The sequence below is a fragment of the Penicillium crustosum genome (genome assembly GCF_028827405.1).
Source record: "Penicillium crustosum strain IBT 35664 chromosome Unknown utg000002l_segment0_segment0, whole genome shotgun sequence".
NCBI classification, from domain to species: Eukaryota; Fungi; Ascomycota; class Eurotiomycetes; order Eurotiales; family Aspergillaceae; genus Penicillium; species Penicillium crustosum.
Genome location: NW_026623123.1, coordinates 3,198,244 through 3,214,875, shown reverse-complemented (window position 1 = coordinate 3,214,875; position 16,632 = coordinate 3,198,244). Strand labels below are relative to the sequence as shown.

Genomic DNA, 16,632 nt, shown 5'->3' with positions numbered 1-16,632 from the left:
ACCCAAATATGGCTTATGAATACAAGAAAAGAGTCAAGGTGTCGCTTTTTTATGTTGGTTCTGTGGCCTTACTGTTCGCCACGGCCGTGGTTTTGTTGCAAGCTTTTCAGGTCGAGCCAAGCGAAGCAAGATGTGATCGTCTGACTTACCCCTGGTCTCCTGCGCTGGACGTGGTTAAGTATCACTGGGAGACTTTTGAAAATCATCAGTTTTCTATTAAAACCCCGTATTTCGGGTTCCAGGCGACGGATCAACTGGAGGATATATGGAACGAACTACTTCCCAGTACGTCGCGTTAAATACTTTAGTCTTATTTCTGTTTCCTTCTGGCGTGAATTCTGGAAATATACCAAAATTATGAGTGTTCAGGACTAAGTCTGATCTAGAGCACCCAATTGCGATACCGTCCTCCCGGATTGAAAGCCTGGGTCATATAAATTCTGCAGATGACTCAGCATGGATTCGCGATCCAAACAATAGCGAAAATTTGTTGGCACTGCCTGAATATACCGTTCAGCTTGGCTGCTTGAATTTTCTTCGTCAGCTGGGTTATAGATCTGATAAAGATTTCACATATTTGAAATCCTTCCAAGGCGATGACTCTCTCGTCTGGGCCCGAGCTGATCAGTGCATAGAGCGATTACGACACGCTATCATGGTAATAAATTCCCTTCAGTCATCCTATTGTCCATGAAATTAGCTTACCACTATGATTTTAAAGTGCTGGGGAGATGTTGGTGCCGTTACACTCTATTATAATGGCGATACAACCACCGAAGAAGGGTCGTTCAGGGACGTGTCATTTGATTTTGGAACACTGCATTACTGTCGGAATTTCGAGACCATAGACAAATGGACCAAGGATAACGGCTTAAAGGGCGTGGTCATGGATAATCTGTGGTGGGGAGGAAACAATATCGCCTAGCAGACGTTTACGCTTAAATGATAGTATACTTCAGAATCTATATCCAGCCATTATATACCTATTAGGACCCCTCTTCTCCTCCAAATTCATTCTAAATTTGCTTTCACTTATGCTATCAACAAATGACTATATCATGGCAATAAGCTTCTTAATCTTGGGTCGCCATGAGGATACCTGTCATTTAATTTTGGAACACTGTATCACCGTCGAAACTCCAAGTCTACAAGTAAGTAAACCAAAGATAACGGCATTAATGGCATGATTATATATAATCTATAGTGGAGAGGGAGTAATATCGTCTACCAGCCATTCACGTGTAAAATAAAGCTAGCATTTTCTTCCCATAGCACACTTCGAGATCTATATCCTTTAGTTGAATTGAGCCACCATATCCTTATTAAGCTTTCTCTCCTCTTCTTGATAAACTCCAAACTTGCTTTCACCCATGCTATCAACAAGTGAATGGATTATAGCAACTAGCTCCTCAGCCTCAGGTCGTCGTGAGGGACCCTGTCCCCATAAGGCTCTTGCAATAATTCGACGAGCGCTAAGAGCTTGCGGGGAGGTTTTCCCTAGGTCTGGACGAGTATCCATCCACTCACAAACCGGCAGCTCTGTTTCCTCCGCCTCCTTATACTTCCCAACCTTGACAAAGTGTTCCGCTAGCATGTGTAGAGGAACAATGTTTGACTTGTCGGGCCTTTTCTCCACTAGCATGCGGACAGTCTCCTCTGCTTGCGGGATATCTAATTCATTCTCCAAAGAATAAATCCCCTGCCATAGCGCATACCATCGCTTGTAATCAACGTCATACAATGACTGATCTTGTGAAATGGCCGCTTCTTCTTTTTCTAGCTTTCTCTTGAGCAGTTGTAAGATAAGCTGAAGCTTCGTCTGCTGATCTGCAGTACTATCAGGATCTATTCCCGCTGGATCCAAGGCTAGCTGCCCCAGTTCAGAATCTGAAAAGTTGCCTAAGAAGTTCCGGGCAATGCAGTAACTGAAGCTATCCCAGAAACGATTCACTGGGACAGGCGCTTCCCATGAAAACGCCTTGGCGGCCTCGGAAGTCGCAATTTCGCCTGTCGAGTACCGGAAATGAGGGGTGGATGTCATCCTTGAGATGAAAGTGAGAAGATATTTGAGTGATGTATTTGTTTGAAGATTTTGAATATAGAAATGACTGGATTTCCGAAAATGTTGTGTGCACAGTTTAAGGGGGGAGGTGAGAGGCTTATAAGTTTCTAAGAGAAAAAGGAACGCTATCCCTAAATTGGCTGCTGACAAGACTAAAATTTGAAACCGTGTGCTGACTGGGCACAATTCTTTTGGAGATTGGTAGGATACAAAAACTGTCTGGTGTATAATACACTAGTTTCATGCTACAGAAGACACCTACTCAAAATATGGTCTCTGTATCTACCTTCTCGCTGTAAGTAAATATGCTATTGACGAGGCTGTATATTATTTTCTAATGCCTCGTATAAAACTCTACTAGCTCGGGATATAGGAACTGACATATGATACAGTGTCTTTCAAAGTTGTCAACTAGAGCAGTGGTTCTATTCTATTCGATAGTTTTTGACAAGTAGCAGGCTGTATTATGTATTCTCCACTAGAGACTCTAGACCTACCCATGAATATCGTGTGTTGAGTAAAGTGAATAAAATTGAAAACCTAACATTTGAAGATAAATTTTTGAGTCAACCAAATATAATGTTGTAGCAGGAGAAAACTATTTACGATGTCTCTTTGTTACTGTGTTGTAGGATGTGTAAGAATTCAACGAACATGAGCATCTCATTATATGTGCAATAGGAGAAGAGCACAGAAGATCGTAGCATGTTGAATGCACAGAAATCCAAAATAGGGTATATTCCCCCGTTGATACAAAGCTTGCAGCATATAATAAACGCAGCATATTCCAATTTCAGGTTCAGTCACAACCACACATCAAGTCGTCATTCACGACACATTCCTCTCCCTGAAGGTTCGCCCATCTGAAGGAAGGTATTCTTCGGATCACGGGGTGCACCAAGCCGAATATAGAGCCGCGGAAATCTCTTCCACATCGACCTCATTGAGGTCTCGCTTGACCTTGACAGTATCCACAGCAGATCGCACAGCGTGGACAATTTCACTCCGCCTGCCAACACCGCATCGCTTTGCCACATCATTGAATTGGCCGTCTATCTTGCATTAGTAATTGTATGTATGCATTTTCAAGTTATCATCTGGGGTCGTACCAAGCGGCATAGCAAGAGCTGCGGTAGCGAAAAAAGAGATGACAACGGAAAGCTTCATGTTTGCGATGTCTCGAGGATTCGAAGTCTTAGAATACCACTGAGTTATGTTTGATATTAGCCAAAACAAAGGACCTAATGGCATATAAATAGTAGGAGGACTTAGGTAATGATAAATAGCTAACTGATAACTACCTAGGTAGTTGCCTGGGATGGCTGACAGTCATCAAGGTCAGCATACAGGAAGGTGCTTCTTTCTCATGGAATTCACAGCGGCACCTCTACAAAAAACAAAGCCCAGCTACAGATATCACTGAGCAGACATAATTCCTACAGAAAGCAAATTCGATTCAAAGACCTTAGCCGTGGCGAAGTTCTTCGTGTCATTTACTCTACACAGCCATGATATCAAGGGAATCATCATCAGATCTCTCTGAAGAATGCATCATTGAGACTGAGAAAGACAGCTTAGTTGACCATTCTCATTATAAACCAAAGAGGCGTCGCTCCTGGTCAGCCTCAAGGGCTCATGTTGTGATCCTCTATGTTATGAACATACTTTTACTGGTTGTTGCTGGTGTTCTGGTATCGCAGCTTGCTCAGAGGCCTTTCCAAGACCCCACGGTTGGAGTATATTGTAAGAATTTTACTCTATCATTGGAATTGAATTGCATTAATTTGTTTCGAACAGCACCGGCAAATGATGCGATAGAATATGTTAAAGAATTCAAATTTCGCGCCGCGCTCTTCGAGAAAACCCCGTACATGGGATTCCCCAGTGATGAGACTGACAGACTGTGGGAAGAACTATACAACTGTGAGTCAAAAGGAATTTTGTAGAATAAGAGTCTGAGAATCAACATGCTAAATTCGATCCGGTAGTTGGGATATCCAAAATATCCGAAGAAGAGGCAAAATTGCTTTCACACCCTACGCTAACAATTCCTGGAACGAATGAATACCTCGTGCAGTTAGATATATGGCATGAGCTGCATTGCCTTAACGATTTACGCATGTTGCTTTACCCAGAGCGCTTCCCAGGTATAGCAGGCGTGACAGATAAAAATGGAGTGATTGATCGGGAAAGAATTGAATTTCGGCATTGGGGTAAGTCGAGAAGATCCATTATAATCACTCTATATATTCATTAAAGCTAATCCTCATCATTATAGATCATTGCGTGGACTCTATTCGAGAGACGCTCATGTGCCATGCAGATGTTGCTCCCATTCCTTTCAGGGTCAATTTCCCGGCTAATCAGGTCATCGTGCCACGCCTTGCCACGACACATACATGCCGGAACTTCACTAAGATTCAGGAATGGGCAAAGGAACATAGAGCAGGGTATTGGAATTACAATGTTACAGCCGAGGAGGCCGAAGAGATCATCAAAACGTCGGGGTTTGACAACGCTCCGTGGGAGAACATCCAGGACCAGTACATGGCATTTCCGGGGAATACGTTCTTCAAGTATTGGAGAGAGCACCCAGATGAAGCTGAAGCAGCAAGGGGAAATGAAGCATAGGGGTCGATAATAGTTCTCCTTCGAAGATTCATTTAGAGCTTTGGCCTCACAATTTACTAAACCTGACATCTGATAATATGCATCGCCTTTAGTGGCGGCCGATAGAGCTGAGTAATTGGTTCATAGCACCTTAGTTTCCTCCCTTAGTTGCACATGACTAGACCTTGAAATAGTCCATATTCAGAACATGAATGTAATGATAATTGGCATTGGGTAGGTGTATCCAGATATATAAAGCTTAGGATTATTTCACTGAATTGTTGTCCTGATGCCTGGATTATGGCTGGGTTTAACCAACTATTTAAAGCCATGGTGTATTGTAAACCATCCAAAGTGGAATAACTATTATGCCTGATAAACCTAGAAAAATGAAGCTTTGGAGGCCATAGAAAATCCATACACCTCCATTTCTGTTGATATGTGAATTTTGTATGGGATCAAAAGCATCATTTTACTTTTCTACGTAACACACAGGATACATTGCCTAATGAGGGGTCTACAATTACAATTTAGGTATCATTGCTTTTCCTCTAGGTTATAATTAAGCATTAAGACACTAATCCAGTTGGGGGGGGGGGATGGCCCTGAGCACTAAGTTATACACCGCACTACAATCAATCAGCAAAATCAGTAACAGCATACTCGCAAATGTGTATACGGGATGACAGCTATGGTATCTTAGTGTGCTGACGATGTGCTGACACACCCCACTCTAAGACTTTTTACACCATTATTGCATCTTCTCCACTAGTAAACAGCTATGTCGAATTAGTTTCTACTACATGGACTTGGTAGTCTTGTCAAGGCTAGCGCAGTGATTACTTGTTACCGCAGTATCTCTCTCGAAGAGTCTCCAATGCAACCAAAAAGGCACCCTTGCCAATCTACGAGACCGCACGAATTAAGAACAACCATTTGTATTCATTGATCAAGTGGTATTGAACTATGGGGCTTTTTACAATCGCTCAACAGTTCACATATCTTCCTCTCAGGGGCTCTGAAAAATCACGCAAATCGAATGCTCAAGATGGCGATAGAGATGATTCGAACTATGAGTCGGGCCATTTGTCTGCTAGTGCCAAATATCACTCATACCTACCGAGTTGGGTTCTCCTCTTATGGTTGAACTTGGGATTCTTTCTGCTGTCAGCCACCATGTTCACCCTGTCTCTTCGACCACCATCCTCACTCTATGTTGGCCAAGAGCCGGGGCAACAAAGAAATCATAATCTGAAAATCATTTCCATGCCATGTAAGTTTCCTCGTTATCCGATGAATCACAATAACTTGTTACTGAATCCATGGCGGGAAAAAAGCTCCAATTCTCAACGAGCAAGACATACATATCTCTCCAAAACGTATGGATGCAACACTCCTCAACAATGAACCACCCACAATATATCGTCAGGAGCCCAGCCACGAGGTTGATGTAGCATGGGCGGCCTTGTATGATACGCGACCGATTGTTCTGACCCGCGAACAGGTCCTAGATATAGGTAAGGATCCGGGCGAAGCAGTCCAGATCCCTTCGAGTTGGGGTTTGGGAGATGACAGGTACTTTGGCCGCATCGATGCTTTCCACCAGATGCATTGCTTGGATGCACTAAGACGTGAGGCTCGCTTTGATCACTACTATGGCGCAAAATATCCTGGCGGTTTCAACACAACGACAGAAATGCATCGCCTACACCTTTCTCACTGTGTATGGCTGCTGGCTCAAAACATAATGTGCTCCGCCAACACAGATGTCTATACGCACATATGGACCGACACATTGGATCATGCATTTCCTGATTTCAATATAGAGCACAAATGCAAGAACTATGATGCTGTCTTGGCATGGCAGCAAAAGAATGCGCTAGATGAGGATAATTTCGTGGCGTTAAGGAGGCCTGAGGGGTATCCGTACCGTACCATGACACACAAGTTCAAAGAAATTCATGGCTGGTTTTTGCAACACGAAGATGAACAAGACTTTGAATCTGGCGAGATTGCCTGAATTCAAATTTGGAGAACGGAACATATGAGCCAATGTTACGGTGCTAGCCTCACATACGTGATCTCTACCTTGAAATATCGTTCTGGACTTGCTTTGTTTAGAATCTTGATGAGCTACATCTTGTCTATGGGCCCATATCAAGCCTGACACACGTCAAAATCGAATATTAAACTCTACAATATGAATTTGTAATTTGATAGTATAGACTTAAACTCGAGTCTGTAGCGCATTTTTAGTCTGGTAGTTGTTTCGGCCGAGTTATGATTTAGGTGCAAAAAGTAGATATCGCGCTCATCCGAGGCAAGCATAGCATGATCAATATAATGTGTTTTTCATGTTGAGAGCATTGAAGAGACGTTATGTGACAGCGTATTGACAGGTCAAACCCCGAAAAGGCAATTCACAATTCCACCATTTATTTACACTGTACATTCTCATCATCTGTCTACTCAGTACCTATCCATGCTGCATAAAGGAGGACCTACTACCCTGTAGACTGACTCCCTCAATCTGTTTCATCTCATCTTCCGTCAGCCGCCATCCAAGTGCCTGCATATCCTGCTCCGCTTAACCAGCATCGCGCACGCCAACCAGCGGCAGAACACCCTTATTGATAGAGTTATTCAGTGCAACAGCAGGAACAGGCACATGCCGTTCCTCGGCAATACTCTTCAAGACATTAATAGTAGGTTCCAGTATGTGCATGTGATAATTGCTGAAGCGCCGCCTGCGTTGGGGCTCATTGAAGCGTGAATATTTACCAGAAAGACGACCCTCAGCCAGCGAAGCAAACCCCTGAAAGCAGATACTCCGCTTTTTGGATTCTCGGATCATGCCGCTGACTTCAGGCAAGCGGCGGACGATTGAGTACTCGCACTGGCAGACAGAGAGCGGGATGTCGTGCTTGGCCAGCTCATCGGCCATCTTGATCATCTCTTTTGTATCGTAATTAGCCACCCCAACCGCGCGCGCCATCCCGGATTCCACACAGTCGGCCATTCCCTTGGCGATCGTGGATATTTTGCTAGGGTGGATAGGCCCGTGTACGAGATAGATGTCGACATAATCTAGGTTAAGACGGAGAAGCGAATCTTTAAGCTTAGACTTGGGCCCGCCAGCCTGCATGAGTGTATTGGTCATATCTGGTGTTGAGAGCCACTTTGTTTGTACTACGAAAGAGTTGCGAGGTATGCCCCGGAACAGGGTTCCACATATCCGCTCGCTCTCGCCGTCGCCGTATGATTGCGCTGTATCCACAAAGGTCAACCCGACAGACTTGAGCTTGGCCCACGCTGCGTGAATGCGCGGGAGGTCTCGTTTTGGGTTGTAGTTGAAGGTTGCTTTATCGCCCCATGACCATGCGCCGATACTCAGGTAGGGAACGAGTACGTCCTTTCCACCCACACCATGCAGAGCGAGGGTCCACCGGCTTGGGGTGTGGAGAGTGCATGCCCTGTGTGCCTGACATGCCGACTGCTAGGCCGGCTTGCATCATATACTGAGTGCCTGGGGTTGCCATTGTTCGGACAAGTACAGTCTAGCCAACAGTCGAGCCAATATGTACATATAATTGTGGGCGTTGAATAAACTACGCTGCAAAATTGATCGCGACTTCCTAGGTAGGACCTGGTCTGATATACCATTTAGGAAGGAGTGGCGCTCTGCGTCACCATGACATTCAAGTAAACCGTACCTGAGCAGCTTCGGGTCAAGCCCCAATTGGCCAATATGGAATCTGGGGGTTAATCTTAAAATGGTGGCAACGGCAGATGGACGAGGGGAAACGCATGGAAGTGAGTTGGTGAACAAGACTCCTATATCATCTTCATTCTGCCATGTCTGGGGTTTTAATTCTTGAAGATCATAATGTTCAATGTTTGGATCGTATTATACTCGCAGAACCCCCTGAACGCGAAAAACGTAACGTACAAGAAAAAAGATTTAGGACCAAGCATTCCAAGCAATAAAATAGGCGCTGTGCTTCAAGTTATGAAGACATGTAGGATGCATGTGGGGAATAATGATGAGACGGGGTCCAATATAAAAAAAAATCCTATCCAACAGGTTTCGCTGTAAACGCCTTTCGCTATGCTGAAGTATTGTGTCGCGTCGATGCATTTTGTGCCTCGCAACGGAGTTTGAAGAGAATATCATCCACCTCGCGGAAAGCGCTCGGGGACAAATTGGTCATTTTCATTTCACCCAAGAAGTTCTTCAAAGACTGGGTGATGGCTTGTTCGCTGGTGCCGGGCTTGGGTTCGGGGGGTAATTCTTGGGTTTGTGTACCCGTGGTGGCAACACTTGTAGTTTGCTCGACTATTTCACCGGACTGCTGTACTGCATTCATGTCGATGTCCATTTCGATGTCCACCTCGGTGTCTGGTTTTACCGCAGGCTCAATGGCTTGCTCCACTTCGGAGACTTGAGTGATAGTTGCCTCCTCGGTAGACACAAGAGGGGTGTTCTGCCCCACTTGGTCTTTTGTGATGAGGCCCTCAGGGACAATGTCCACGTCGACCTGAGGTGGCAACTGATCAGTATCGCCATGTTCCTCGGATGGAATGCTTGATGATTGAGGCTGAGACGCCTCAAATGCATGTTGCTGAGACCGCGTCTTGCGGGACCGGGTATCTCGAGGGACACTTTGGGGACTGCTATCGATGGCGATAGAGGAAGACTGGTCCTCAAGACGAATGGATTTGCGAGACCTTTTAGACGGCCGCGGTGTCTCGGTGTTTTGCGTTGATGCCTGTGTTGATTCCTGTGCAACTGAGTCTGCAGGAGGGTTATCACTATCCTTTCGTTGTGAACTGCGGGTGGATCGGCGAGTAGCAGTTGGCGACAATGATTTAGCAGGAGAAACCTGCCGAGAGATGGCATGGTGTGAGTGTGAAGAATCAGATTGCAATGACTCGGTGCTGACTGCGTCTTTAACTGTGGACAGCCGTGTAGACCGGCGCCTGTCCGTTCTCACCGATGAAGGAGAATCCTCTTGATCTCGCTTTCTCTTCTTCATGGATGGCTCACTGGGAAGTTCTGCTTGCTCTAGATTATCCCTATCCTCCATATCCACTGCTAACTCCAAGTCCTGCCCGAGCTGTGATGCGATTTGTGACTCTGTCTCTTCACTCGAGTCCATGAAACTATCCAGAAGGGTATCAGGGGGCATGTCCATGGCTTGCTGGGGTTGATCATCCACAGGCTTAGACTGAGTTTGCTTCCGTTTCTTCTTGGAGCTCGAGCTTGGTTTACTTCTGCGAGTTGGTTGTTGGACAGGTGTTTTGTCGGCGTCAACAGGTGGCACCGGAGATGGCTCTGCTGTATCTGAGTCCTTACCCAGGGCAGATCGAAGTCGCCGACTGGGAGTAACTCCGTTTGCTCGAGGTGTAGTGTCGGCGTTTTCATTATCATAGTCATGGGCATCACTCATAGGTGTGTCTATGTTCTCTGTCGCAAGGCGGGAAGTAGCGGGGCTGTTGACTGTTGACTGTTTGCTGGATGTAGCAACGAGAGCCTTTCTTGCTTTCGCCGCCCTTCGCCGCGCGCTTTTCGAGCGACTCTTGCGAGGGCTTGGACTCCGAGATTGCATCTCGGGAGGAGATGATGGAGGGTCTCCACCCAAATCCGCAGGCAGGTGGCTTGATATGAGTGCATCGGAATTCATGGCAGGTGTCGGGTCTCTGGTCCCAGGCGTAGGAGACGAGCCGATGAATCCGTCTTCATTCTCAGTAGGGGCGAGAGTGGGCGTTAGAGGAAGTCTGGTCAGTGATTCTCCATGTAGTTTGCGTACATGACGAGGAGTATCGAAGCCCAATTTGCGTGGAGTACTAGCTGGCGACGAAGATTGAATCGATTCAATCATCGAAAACATTTCGTGATGGCTTTTACGCTTGTGAGATAGTGAGAGGCCATCAACAATTTGCGCATCCATGGGCTTCTGAGGGTTGCTCGGCAACTGGGGTTCACGGAACTGTTCGGTTGGCTTGAGAGCCACAGAGGGGTCTTCAGTGCGTATGACGGGAGACGAAAGCTGATTGTCCTGTGACGGCTGATGCAATGACTGATTCATTTTGTCTTGCGGAGGAGGTGGGGATAACATCTCGGTATCCTGATCACCGTCTTGCGGAGGCAAGGTTGCAGCCTGGATCCTGGACTCGGCAGTTTGTACGGCTTGCAAAATGGTGGCTGGGGTGACAAAAGCCTGTGAGCCAAAGGTCAAGCCCCAAAGTTCGACATATCTCTTGGCTGTTGACATATGCGAAGACTCCAACCCGGCGCAAAGAATAGGCTCGAAGTCTTTCAAAGAAGGTAGGTCATGGGAAACTGATGTTTGCAGAGTATTGATGGTAGCTGATGAGAGCGCACGGCAAGCCGTCAGGGTTCTGCTGTCAACACCGCAGTCAACATGGATTTTGTGAGATTCATCCTTTAACCAAACACCGATTGAGGACTGGAGACATTGAAGAATTTGGCTTTGGAACTGCGGAACACCGGTGCCAAGAAAAGAAGTCAATGCCTCTATGAAGTCAGGAAGGCCACTGGATTGTGATGCGTTGAAATTGTCATATGCGCCATGTAATGTCTGGGCAATTGATGCGAGGAGTTTATGAGGAAAGATGGCATGACCGGCTGCCTGGATACCACTGCGATCAATCCCTAGCCCGGTTCCTTGCATGAAAGGGATAGATAAAGAATGACTAAGCAACGAAGTTGAGGGGAGGTAGGTATCTCCAGCAGAAAGATGCATGAGGCGTTCGGCCATGGGTTCCACAATCATATCGGCAACCGCTTGGTTCCCTTTCTCTGTTCTAACGACGCGAACAAAAATTTCGAGCAAGTGAGACCACTCTTGAAAGGCCGATGGAAATGAAAGTCCAAACGAGAGAATCTTGATGACATTTTCATAGTCACGGGATACAGAGCCGTCGCGACCACGAGCGGACTCCATAGGGAACGACTGCAAAGCACCTGCGGCCGCCTGGGCAGTAGCCTTCCAAATCACCTCAGACAGTTGGACCGCACGAGGGATAGCACTGCTTTTTGTGATGCTCAATTCTGCACTCTGCTGGAGAAGCTCTAGGCGAGATCCTCGGGAGAATCTCCCGTTGCATGCCGCGTCAATGTTACCTAAAACAAGGTGTGTATAAGACTTGCTTGGCACTATTGTCCCTGCAGTGCTGCTGATTATTCGAAGGAGATGAAGAATAGCACTTTCTTGTGTCGTATTCGGGTGTGAATGTTTGGAAATGTTGTCGGTTCCATCCGCGTTTCTCAAAAGAAGCTTTTCGGTAAACGGAATGCCCCCAATAGAAACAATCATTGTGGTAGACAAGAATCTGAATCTTTCGAAGAAAATATCTGTGCTGTTGGCATTCAACGAGGGCGGCCCTGCAATCCAAAGGCGGTGCAGTAGACTCCAAACGCTAGCAACGGCTTGCATCGACTCCCCCGAGGGGGTAATCTCTTTGCTGGACGCAAGCGATAACGCACTGCACAGACTGTTCCAGGCCAATGCCACGTGAGATTGGCCAACTGCGTCATCGATCCAAACTGATGCTTTGAATATATGCTCAAAAACCTTCAGAATTGAGGTAATTCTTGATCGAACCCATCTGCTGTCAGCTGCAGGAAGTTCCTCTGCTTCCATTTTGGTAGTGTCATTGATTCGATTCTCTGTCCATAACTTAGCCTGCGTACTCCACAGCAGGTTCGTCAATATGCGTGAAAGACAGTCACTGAGAACCGGGACTGATGAGAAAATTCCTGAGGACGGCATTACCACGTATTCTTCCCATATAATATCTAGGTGCTGATAAGAAACTGAAGGGCGGAAAGTGTAGTATAGCAGATTGTAGTAGCTGGTCAGAGCAACTGGAGTGGGCGGTGATCCTGATTTGTCGGTCTTCCTGCGGTCGAATTGAGAAAGTACCGGTTTTCCCAGCATGTGTAGGATCGCTCGGGGCGTCGATTCGTTGGGGTTGATAGCAGAGACAAATCGATTCCAACCAACGATAGCCTGCGTCTTGATCGCTAGGTCGCTGCAATTGAAGCATTTTTGGACCACGAGAACCCACTCCTTAAAATGATCCCATTTCTCCAGATTCCATCTTTTGTTGCGGAGAAGAAGGATAATGACGCTCCAAATTTGAGGAACGTGCTCACCGCTATCCACCGACGCCATCATTCGTGTCATGCGCTCACGAACCTCTGATACAAGCTTTCGGCCGTGCTCTAATGGCCGGTCGAAGAGATCCTGGATGTTTTTTGACAGTGTAGGATTAGGACCGGCTTCTGTGGCCACCTGCAGGCCAAATGCGATCGCTTTTGACCTGGTATCCTTCAAATGATGAAGCAGCCCAAATATCAAATGTTCGATCCATAGGTTGGCTTGGGAGATAAAAGTAGTCTTGGCTTGGCCCAGCAGCCGCTGGTAAATGTTCAATCGATGGGAAACAATTGCGTTGCCACTGATATTCTTGGTTACCTCTTGCAGTACCGTCAAAAGACGAGCCACACGGGCACCGGTCATAATCTTGGGGCCAAAGGTTTGAGTAGACAATATGGACATGTAGTGCGTCAAAACAGACTTCGGGGCCTTGGCCTCATGTAGACAAGTGATGGAGTGGTCGACCAGAAAGATTTTGAATTCCTCTGAAAGCTGTGTCGAAATTTCCGGATGCCAAACAAATGCAGCTGACAGTTTCAGAGCCTGGCTGGCAAGGTTTGTATCGATAGGGGAGACGTTCGCAAGGTCCAGATTCACATCTCGCTGAATAAACTCGGTGATGAGATTCAGTTTTTCGGTAATCTTCTGACCCGCCGGAAGCCCATCATACGTTCGTAGCGCGCCATAGAATTGCATGTAGGCATCGAGTCGGGAGGTCATTGACTCGCCTGCCAGTTGTTGGGTGACCGATTCGAGCAGCATGGCAAGCGATTCGGCGGTGAATGCATCGACATTAGGTGACCAAACAGGAATTGGTGACTGGGTTGCTTTCAGGATCGACTTCTTAGGCTTGGAATTCGGGGACGGAGAAATAGCCTTGAAGTCGGGGGCCGATTTCATAGCACTAGCGAAGGTTGGTGGTTTGATGTACTTGGGCCATGGCGAGAAATTCACTTTCTTCGAACTGCGGCTGGACGGGCCAGCTTCCGCCGATTCCAGCGTGGAAAATGATGACTCCTTAGGTGTTTGAACTGCTAGTGGTGACTCGGTGTTTTCAATCACGATGCGCGAGGCTGTCCTTGGGGGTGTAGGCGGACGAGCAGAGAGGATCTCCACCATGATTTGGATCAGACAAGAAGTGTGAAAAAGGAAAATAAGCAATAGTGAAGGATCATTGCTGAAGGAGACGCTGTTCAGACCCTGTCCATGATCTGTTCTAGACTGAAGCTGAAGAATCAAGAAGCCACATCCAGCCGAGAAAACTAAGTTCAAGTTCCGACGCGCCGCGATGCGCGTAAAGTGTCACCGCCTGAGGCGACGAGGCACCAATACGCGGACTTTTCATGCGATCGACTATAGCTTCAATAATCATCAGGTATTTTGGTGTATAGGCATGATATAATCAACATTCAACAATAATCAGTATTGAGTATTTGATATTAAATGTCTGACTTTTCGATTTATGTCGCATTCTTCCCAGCAAACGGTGAAGCTCAAAAGTTCACGTTATACAAAAGATCTAAACTCGATTGTGTATGATATAGCTTCCCTTATAATAAAGTACTAATAATTGTTATATGTATAAATAGAAATGTCTGGAGAAGAGGTTCTTAGGTGAAGCTTAAGTGGGGGGGGTCGCCAAATAATTTATGACGATTTGCGTCTGACTTCCCCGCGTAGCTCTCTCTCCTTTTTTTTGGTTCTCTCGTCAATAGCTACCTGCGCATGCTAATCTGATCTTACTCTTGTACTGTGTGTAGGAGAATCTACTTCACCACAATACGTCGGCGAAAGTGACACAGTCCTACATCACCCCCCTACTCGGAACAATCGGGTCATTCCGAGCTCAGACCAGTATGGCATTTCTTCAGATGCAAGGAACAGGTGCGTTGTGGAGATTGTGAAGCTTCACCCTGGCAATCAGGTTGACTTATTCGATATTGCGCATACAGCGAAGCTGCAGCAAGTGACACAGCTTCTAAAATCTCTTGAAAAAGACCTACAAGAAAACAACCTCTCAACAGCAGGTAAGTCGGATGCAATTACCCTGATACTGTGCACACGCCTAATGCTGACCCAATCTACTACTAGACCGAGTCCAAACCCTCCTCCAGCTCCGACAACACGGCACAAGCCCTACCAACGCAGAACCGATCTATTCACAGAATGTACGAGCACAACGAATAAAGCTGCCCATCGAGAATTAAGATTACCATTGATTCTGATCATTTATAGGGCATTAATACATTGGTTCGGTATGGCGTTGAGGGGGAGACCCCTGATGTATGTCGAGCGGCATTGCGATGTGTTGCAAATGCGCTATTACTTGACCCCAAGATGCGCCAGGCTTTTGTGGCCACGGGATACAGTGGAAAGCTAGCAGAAAAGCTTAAGGTACTCCCGCAGCAGATCAAATGCCAGTATCAAAGCTGACACTGATCTTTGATAGACCGAAGACTCAGAGGACGAGATGGTTACAAGTCGGATATTGTTCTACGCGACTTATAACACCACACTGGACTTTAAGGATTTGATCAAGAGCCATGCATTGGGGGAGAATGTCAACTACGTGAGTGGATTGCCAGACTCGGAAGTTGATGTGCTGTGCTGACCAGCATAGCAATTGAGCCGTCATGCGAAGCAGTTCCCCAAGTCAGGGAGAAAGCCATTGTCACAAATGGATGAGCTCGCATTATCTGACACCCTCAAGTTGATATACAATATCTCCAAGATATTTCCCGATCTTGTTACCGAGTTCTCCCCTTCCATCCCTCATATTTTGAAGATTATATGTCGCATTGATATCCCACCAAAGCCCCTAGATGGGTTACTTGGTGGCTTGCTCAATACATTGTCTATCCTTGACTTGGAGGAAAAGAAAGGCAAGGTTTTCGAAAGCAGCCCCCTTTTCCCGACATTCGACAACAATTGCAACGTGGATAAGTTGATCAGCATCTTAGATCAGGCCATATCCACATATAGCCCTAAGGAGTTAGAGGCAGCCGCAATCCCGTTGCTTTATTCACTTATCGCTATCCACGAAGTGGCACCCGATGGACCCCGCGAGCATATGCAGTTGCTTCTTCTGCCCGAGAACACTGACCGGAGCTTGCCAATTGGACAGTCTGAAACACTTCCTTCAAAACTTCTAAAGCTCTCGACAAGCCACTTTGCCAATCTGAAGGTGACAATTTCCGAGCTGATGTTCGTTTTATCGGATAAGGATGCCGAGAAACTCACTAAGAATATTGGCTACGGCTTCGCTGCTGGATTCCTGGCAGCGCGCGGCATTGAGATGCCACAGAGTGCAAGTGAAGCATATTCAGCCGAAGACGACCCTGAAACCGCACGCAATCCAATCACTGGACAACGGTGGGCCGCTGAGCCACAGGACTCCGGTCCGCCTATGACCATGGAGGAGAAGGAGCGTGAAGCAGAGAGACTCTTTGTGCTATTTGAGAGGTATGTGCATTATAAGCGAGCTATATAGTGAGTGCTCTTGCTAACAAATATCATAGGGCCAAAGCAAATGGTCTCCTCAATGTCGAGAACCCCGTGACTCAGGCTCTCCACGAGGGAAGATTCGAAGAACTGCCAGATGATACCGATAGTGACTGAGCATTAAATTTTGCTCTCAGTTTCAATCTCACAAGATCAGCTTTTGAGCCCTTATCTGGAAGCATGGCTTTTAGGCTTGATTCACTGCATAATATACCCTACAATAGGTCTGTAGCGATGCGGGCGTCAATTTCAAATATATATGGAAATTTCAGC

General features: G+C 46.5%; 8 protein-coding genes across 8 annotated transcripts; 4 read left to right on the top strand and 4 right to left on the bottom strand.

Moving 5' to 3' along the window:
- Positions 1-709: 709 nt before the first annotated feature.
- Positions 710-925, top strand: N7487_004723 (uncharacterized protein; the record flags this gene model as incomplete). The annotated part of the gene is made up of 1 exon (XM_056872470.1): positions 710-925. One exon carries the CDS (start codon positions 710-712, stop codon positions 923-925), a length of 216 nt encoding a protein of 71 aa, XP_056730190.1.
- A 369-nt stretch (positions 926-1,294) lies between these two features.
- Positions 1,295-2,041, bottom strand: N7487_004722 (uncharacterized protein; the record flags this gene model as incomplete). Its single annotated transcript, XM_056872469.1, has 1 exon — positions 1,295-2,041. The coding sequence occupies one exon, from the start codon at positions 2,039-2,041 to the stop codon at positions 1,295-1,297; it is 747 nt and encodes a 248-aa protein (XP_056730189.1).
- A 906-nt stretch (positions 2,042-2,947) lies between these two features.
- Positions 2,948-3,229, bottom strand: N7487_004721 (ankyrin repeats (3 copies) family protein; the record flags this gene model as incomplete). Its single annotated transcript, XM_056872468.1, has 2 exons — positions 2,948-3,114; positions 3,172-3,229. 2 exons carry the CDS (start codon positions 3,227-3,229, stop codon positions 2,948-2,950), a joined length of 225 nt encoding a protein of 74 aa, XP_056730188.1.
- Positions 3,230-3,570: 341 nt separating this feature from the next.
- Positions 3,571-4,693, top strand: N7487_004720 (oxidase ustYa family protein; the record flags this gene model as incomplete). The annotated part of the gene is made up of 4 exons (XM_056872467.1): positions 3,571-3,805; positions 3,860-3,985; positions 4,051-4,275; positions 4,341-4,693. 4 exons carry the CDS (start codon positions 3,571-3,573, stop codon positions 4,691-4,693), a joined length of 939 nt encoding a protein of 312 aa, XP_056730187.1.
- A 1,360-nt stretch (positions 4,694-6,053) lies between these two features.
- On the top strand, positions 6,054-6,692 carry N7487_004719 (oxidase ustYa family protein; the record flags this gene model as incomplete). The annotated part of the gene is made up of 1 exon (XM_056872466.1): positions 6,054-6,692. One exon carries the CDS (start codon positions 6,054-6,056, stop codon positions 6,690-6,692), a length of 639 nt encoding a protein of 212 aa, XP_056730186.1.
- A 567-nt stretch (positions 6,693-7,259) lies between these two features.
- N7487_004718 (uncharacterized protein) lies at positions 7,260-8,211 on the bottom strand (the record flags this gene model as incomplete). The annotated part of the gene is given in 2 exon segments (XM_056872465.1): positions 7,260-8,145; positions 8,159-8,211. 2 exon segments carry the CDS (start codon positions 8,209-8,211, stop codon positions 7,260-7,262), a joined length of 939 nt encoding a protein of 312 aa, XP_056730185.1.
- Positions 8,212-8,778: 567 nt separating this feature from the next.
- Positions 8,779-13,977, bottom strand: N7487_004717 (uncharacterized protein; the record flags this gene model as incomplete). Its single annotated transcript, XM_056872464.1, has 1 exon — positions 8,779-13,977. One exon carries the CDS (start codon positions 13,975-13,977, stop codon positions 8,779-8,781), a length of 5,199 nt encoding a protein of 1,732 aa, XP_056730184.1.
- A 737-nt stretch (positions 13,978-14,714) lies between these two features.
- On the top strand, positions 14,715-16,476 carry N7487_004716 (synembryn; the record flags this gene model as incomplete). The annotated part of the gene is made up of 7 exons (XM_056872463.1): positions 14,715-14,742; positions 14,811-14,885; positions 14,950-15,026; positions 15,094-15,252; positions 15,308-15,427; positions 15,479-16,320; positions 16,377-16,476. 7 exons carry the CDS (start codon positions 14,715-14,717, stop codon positions 16,474-16,476), a joined length of 1,401 nt encoding a protein of 466 aa, XP_056730183.1.
- Between the last annotated feature and the right edge of the window lie 156 nt (positions 16,477-16,632).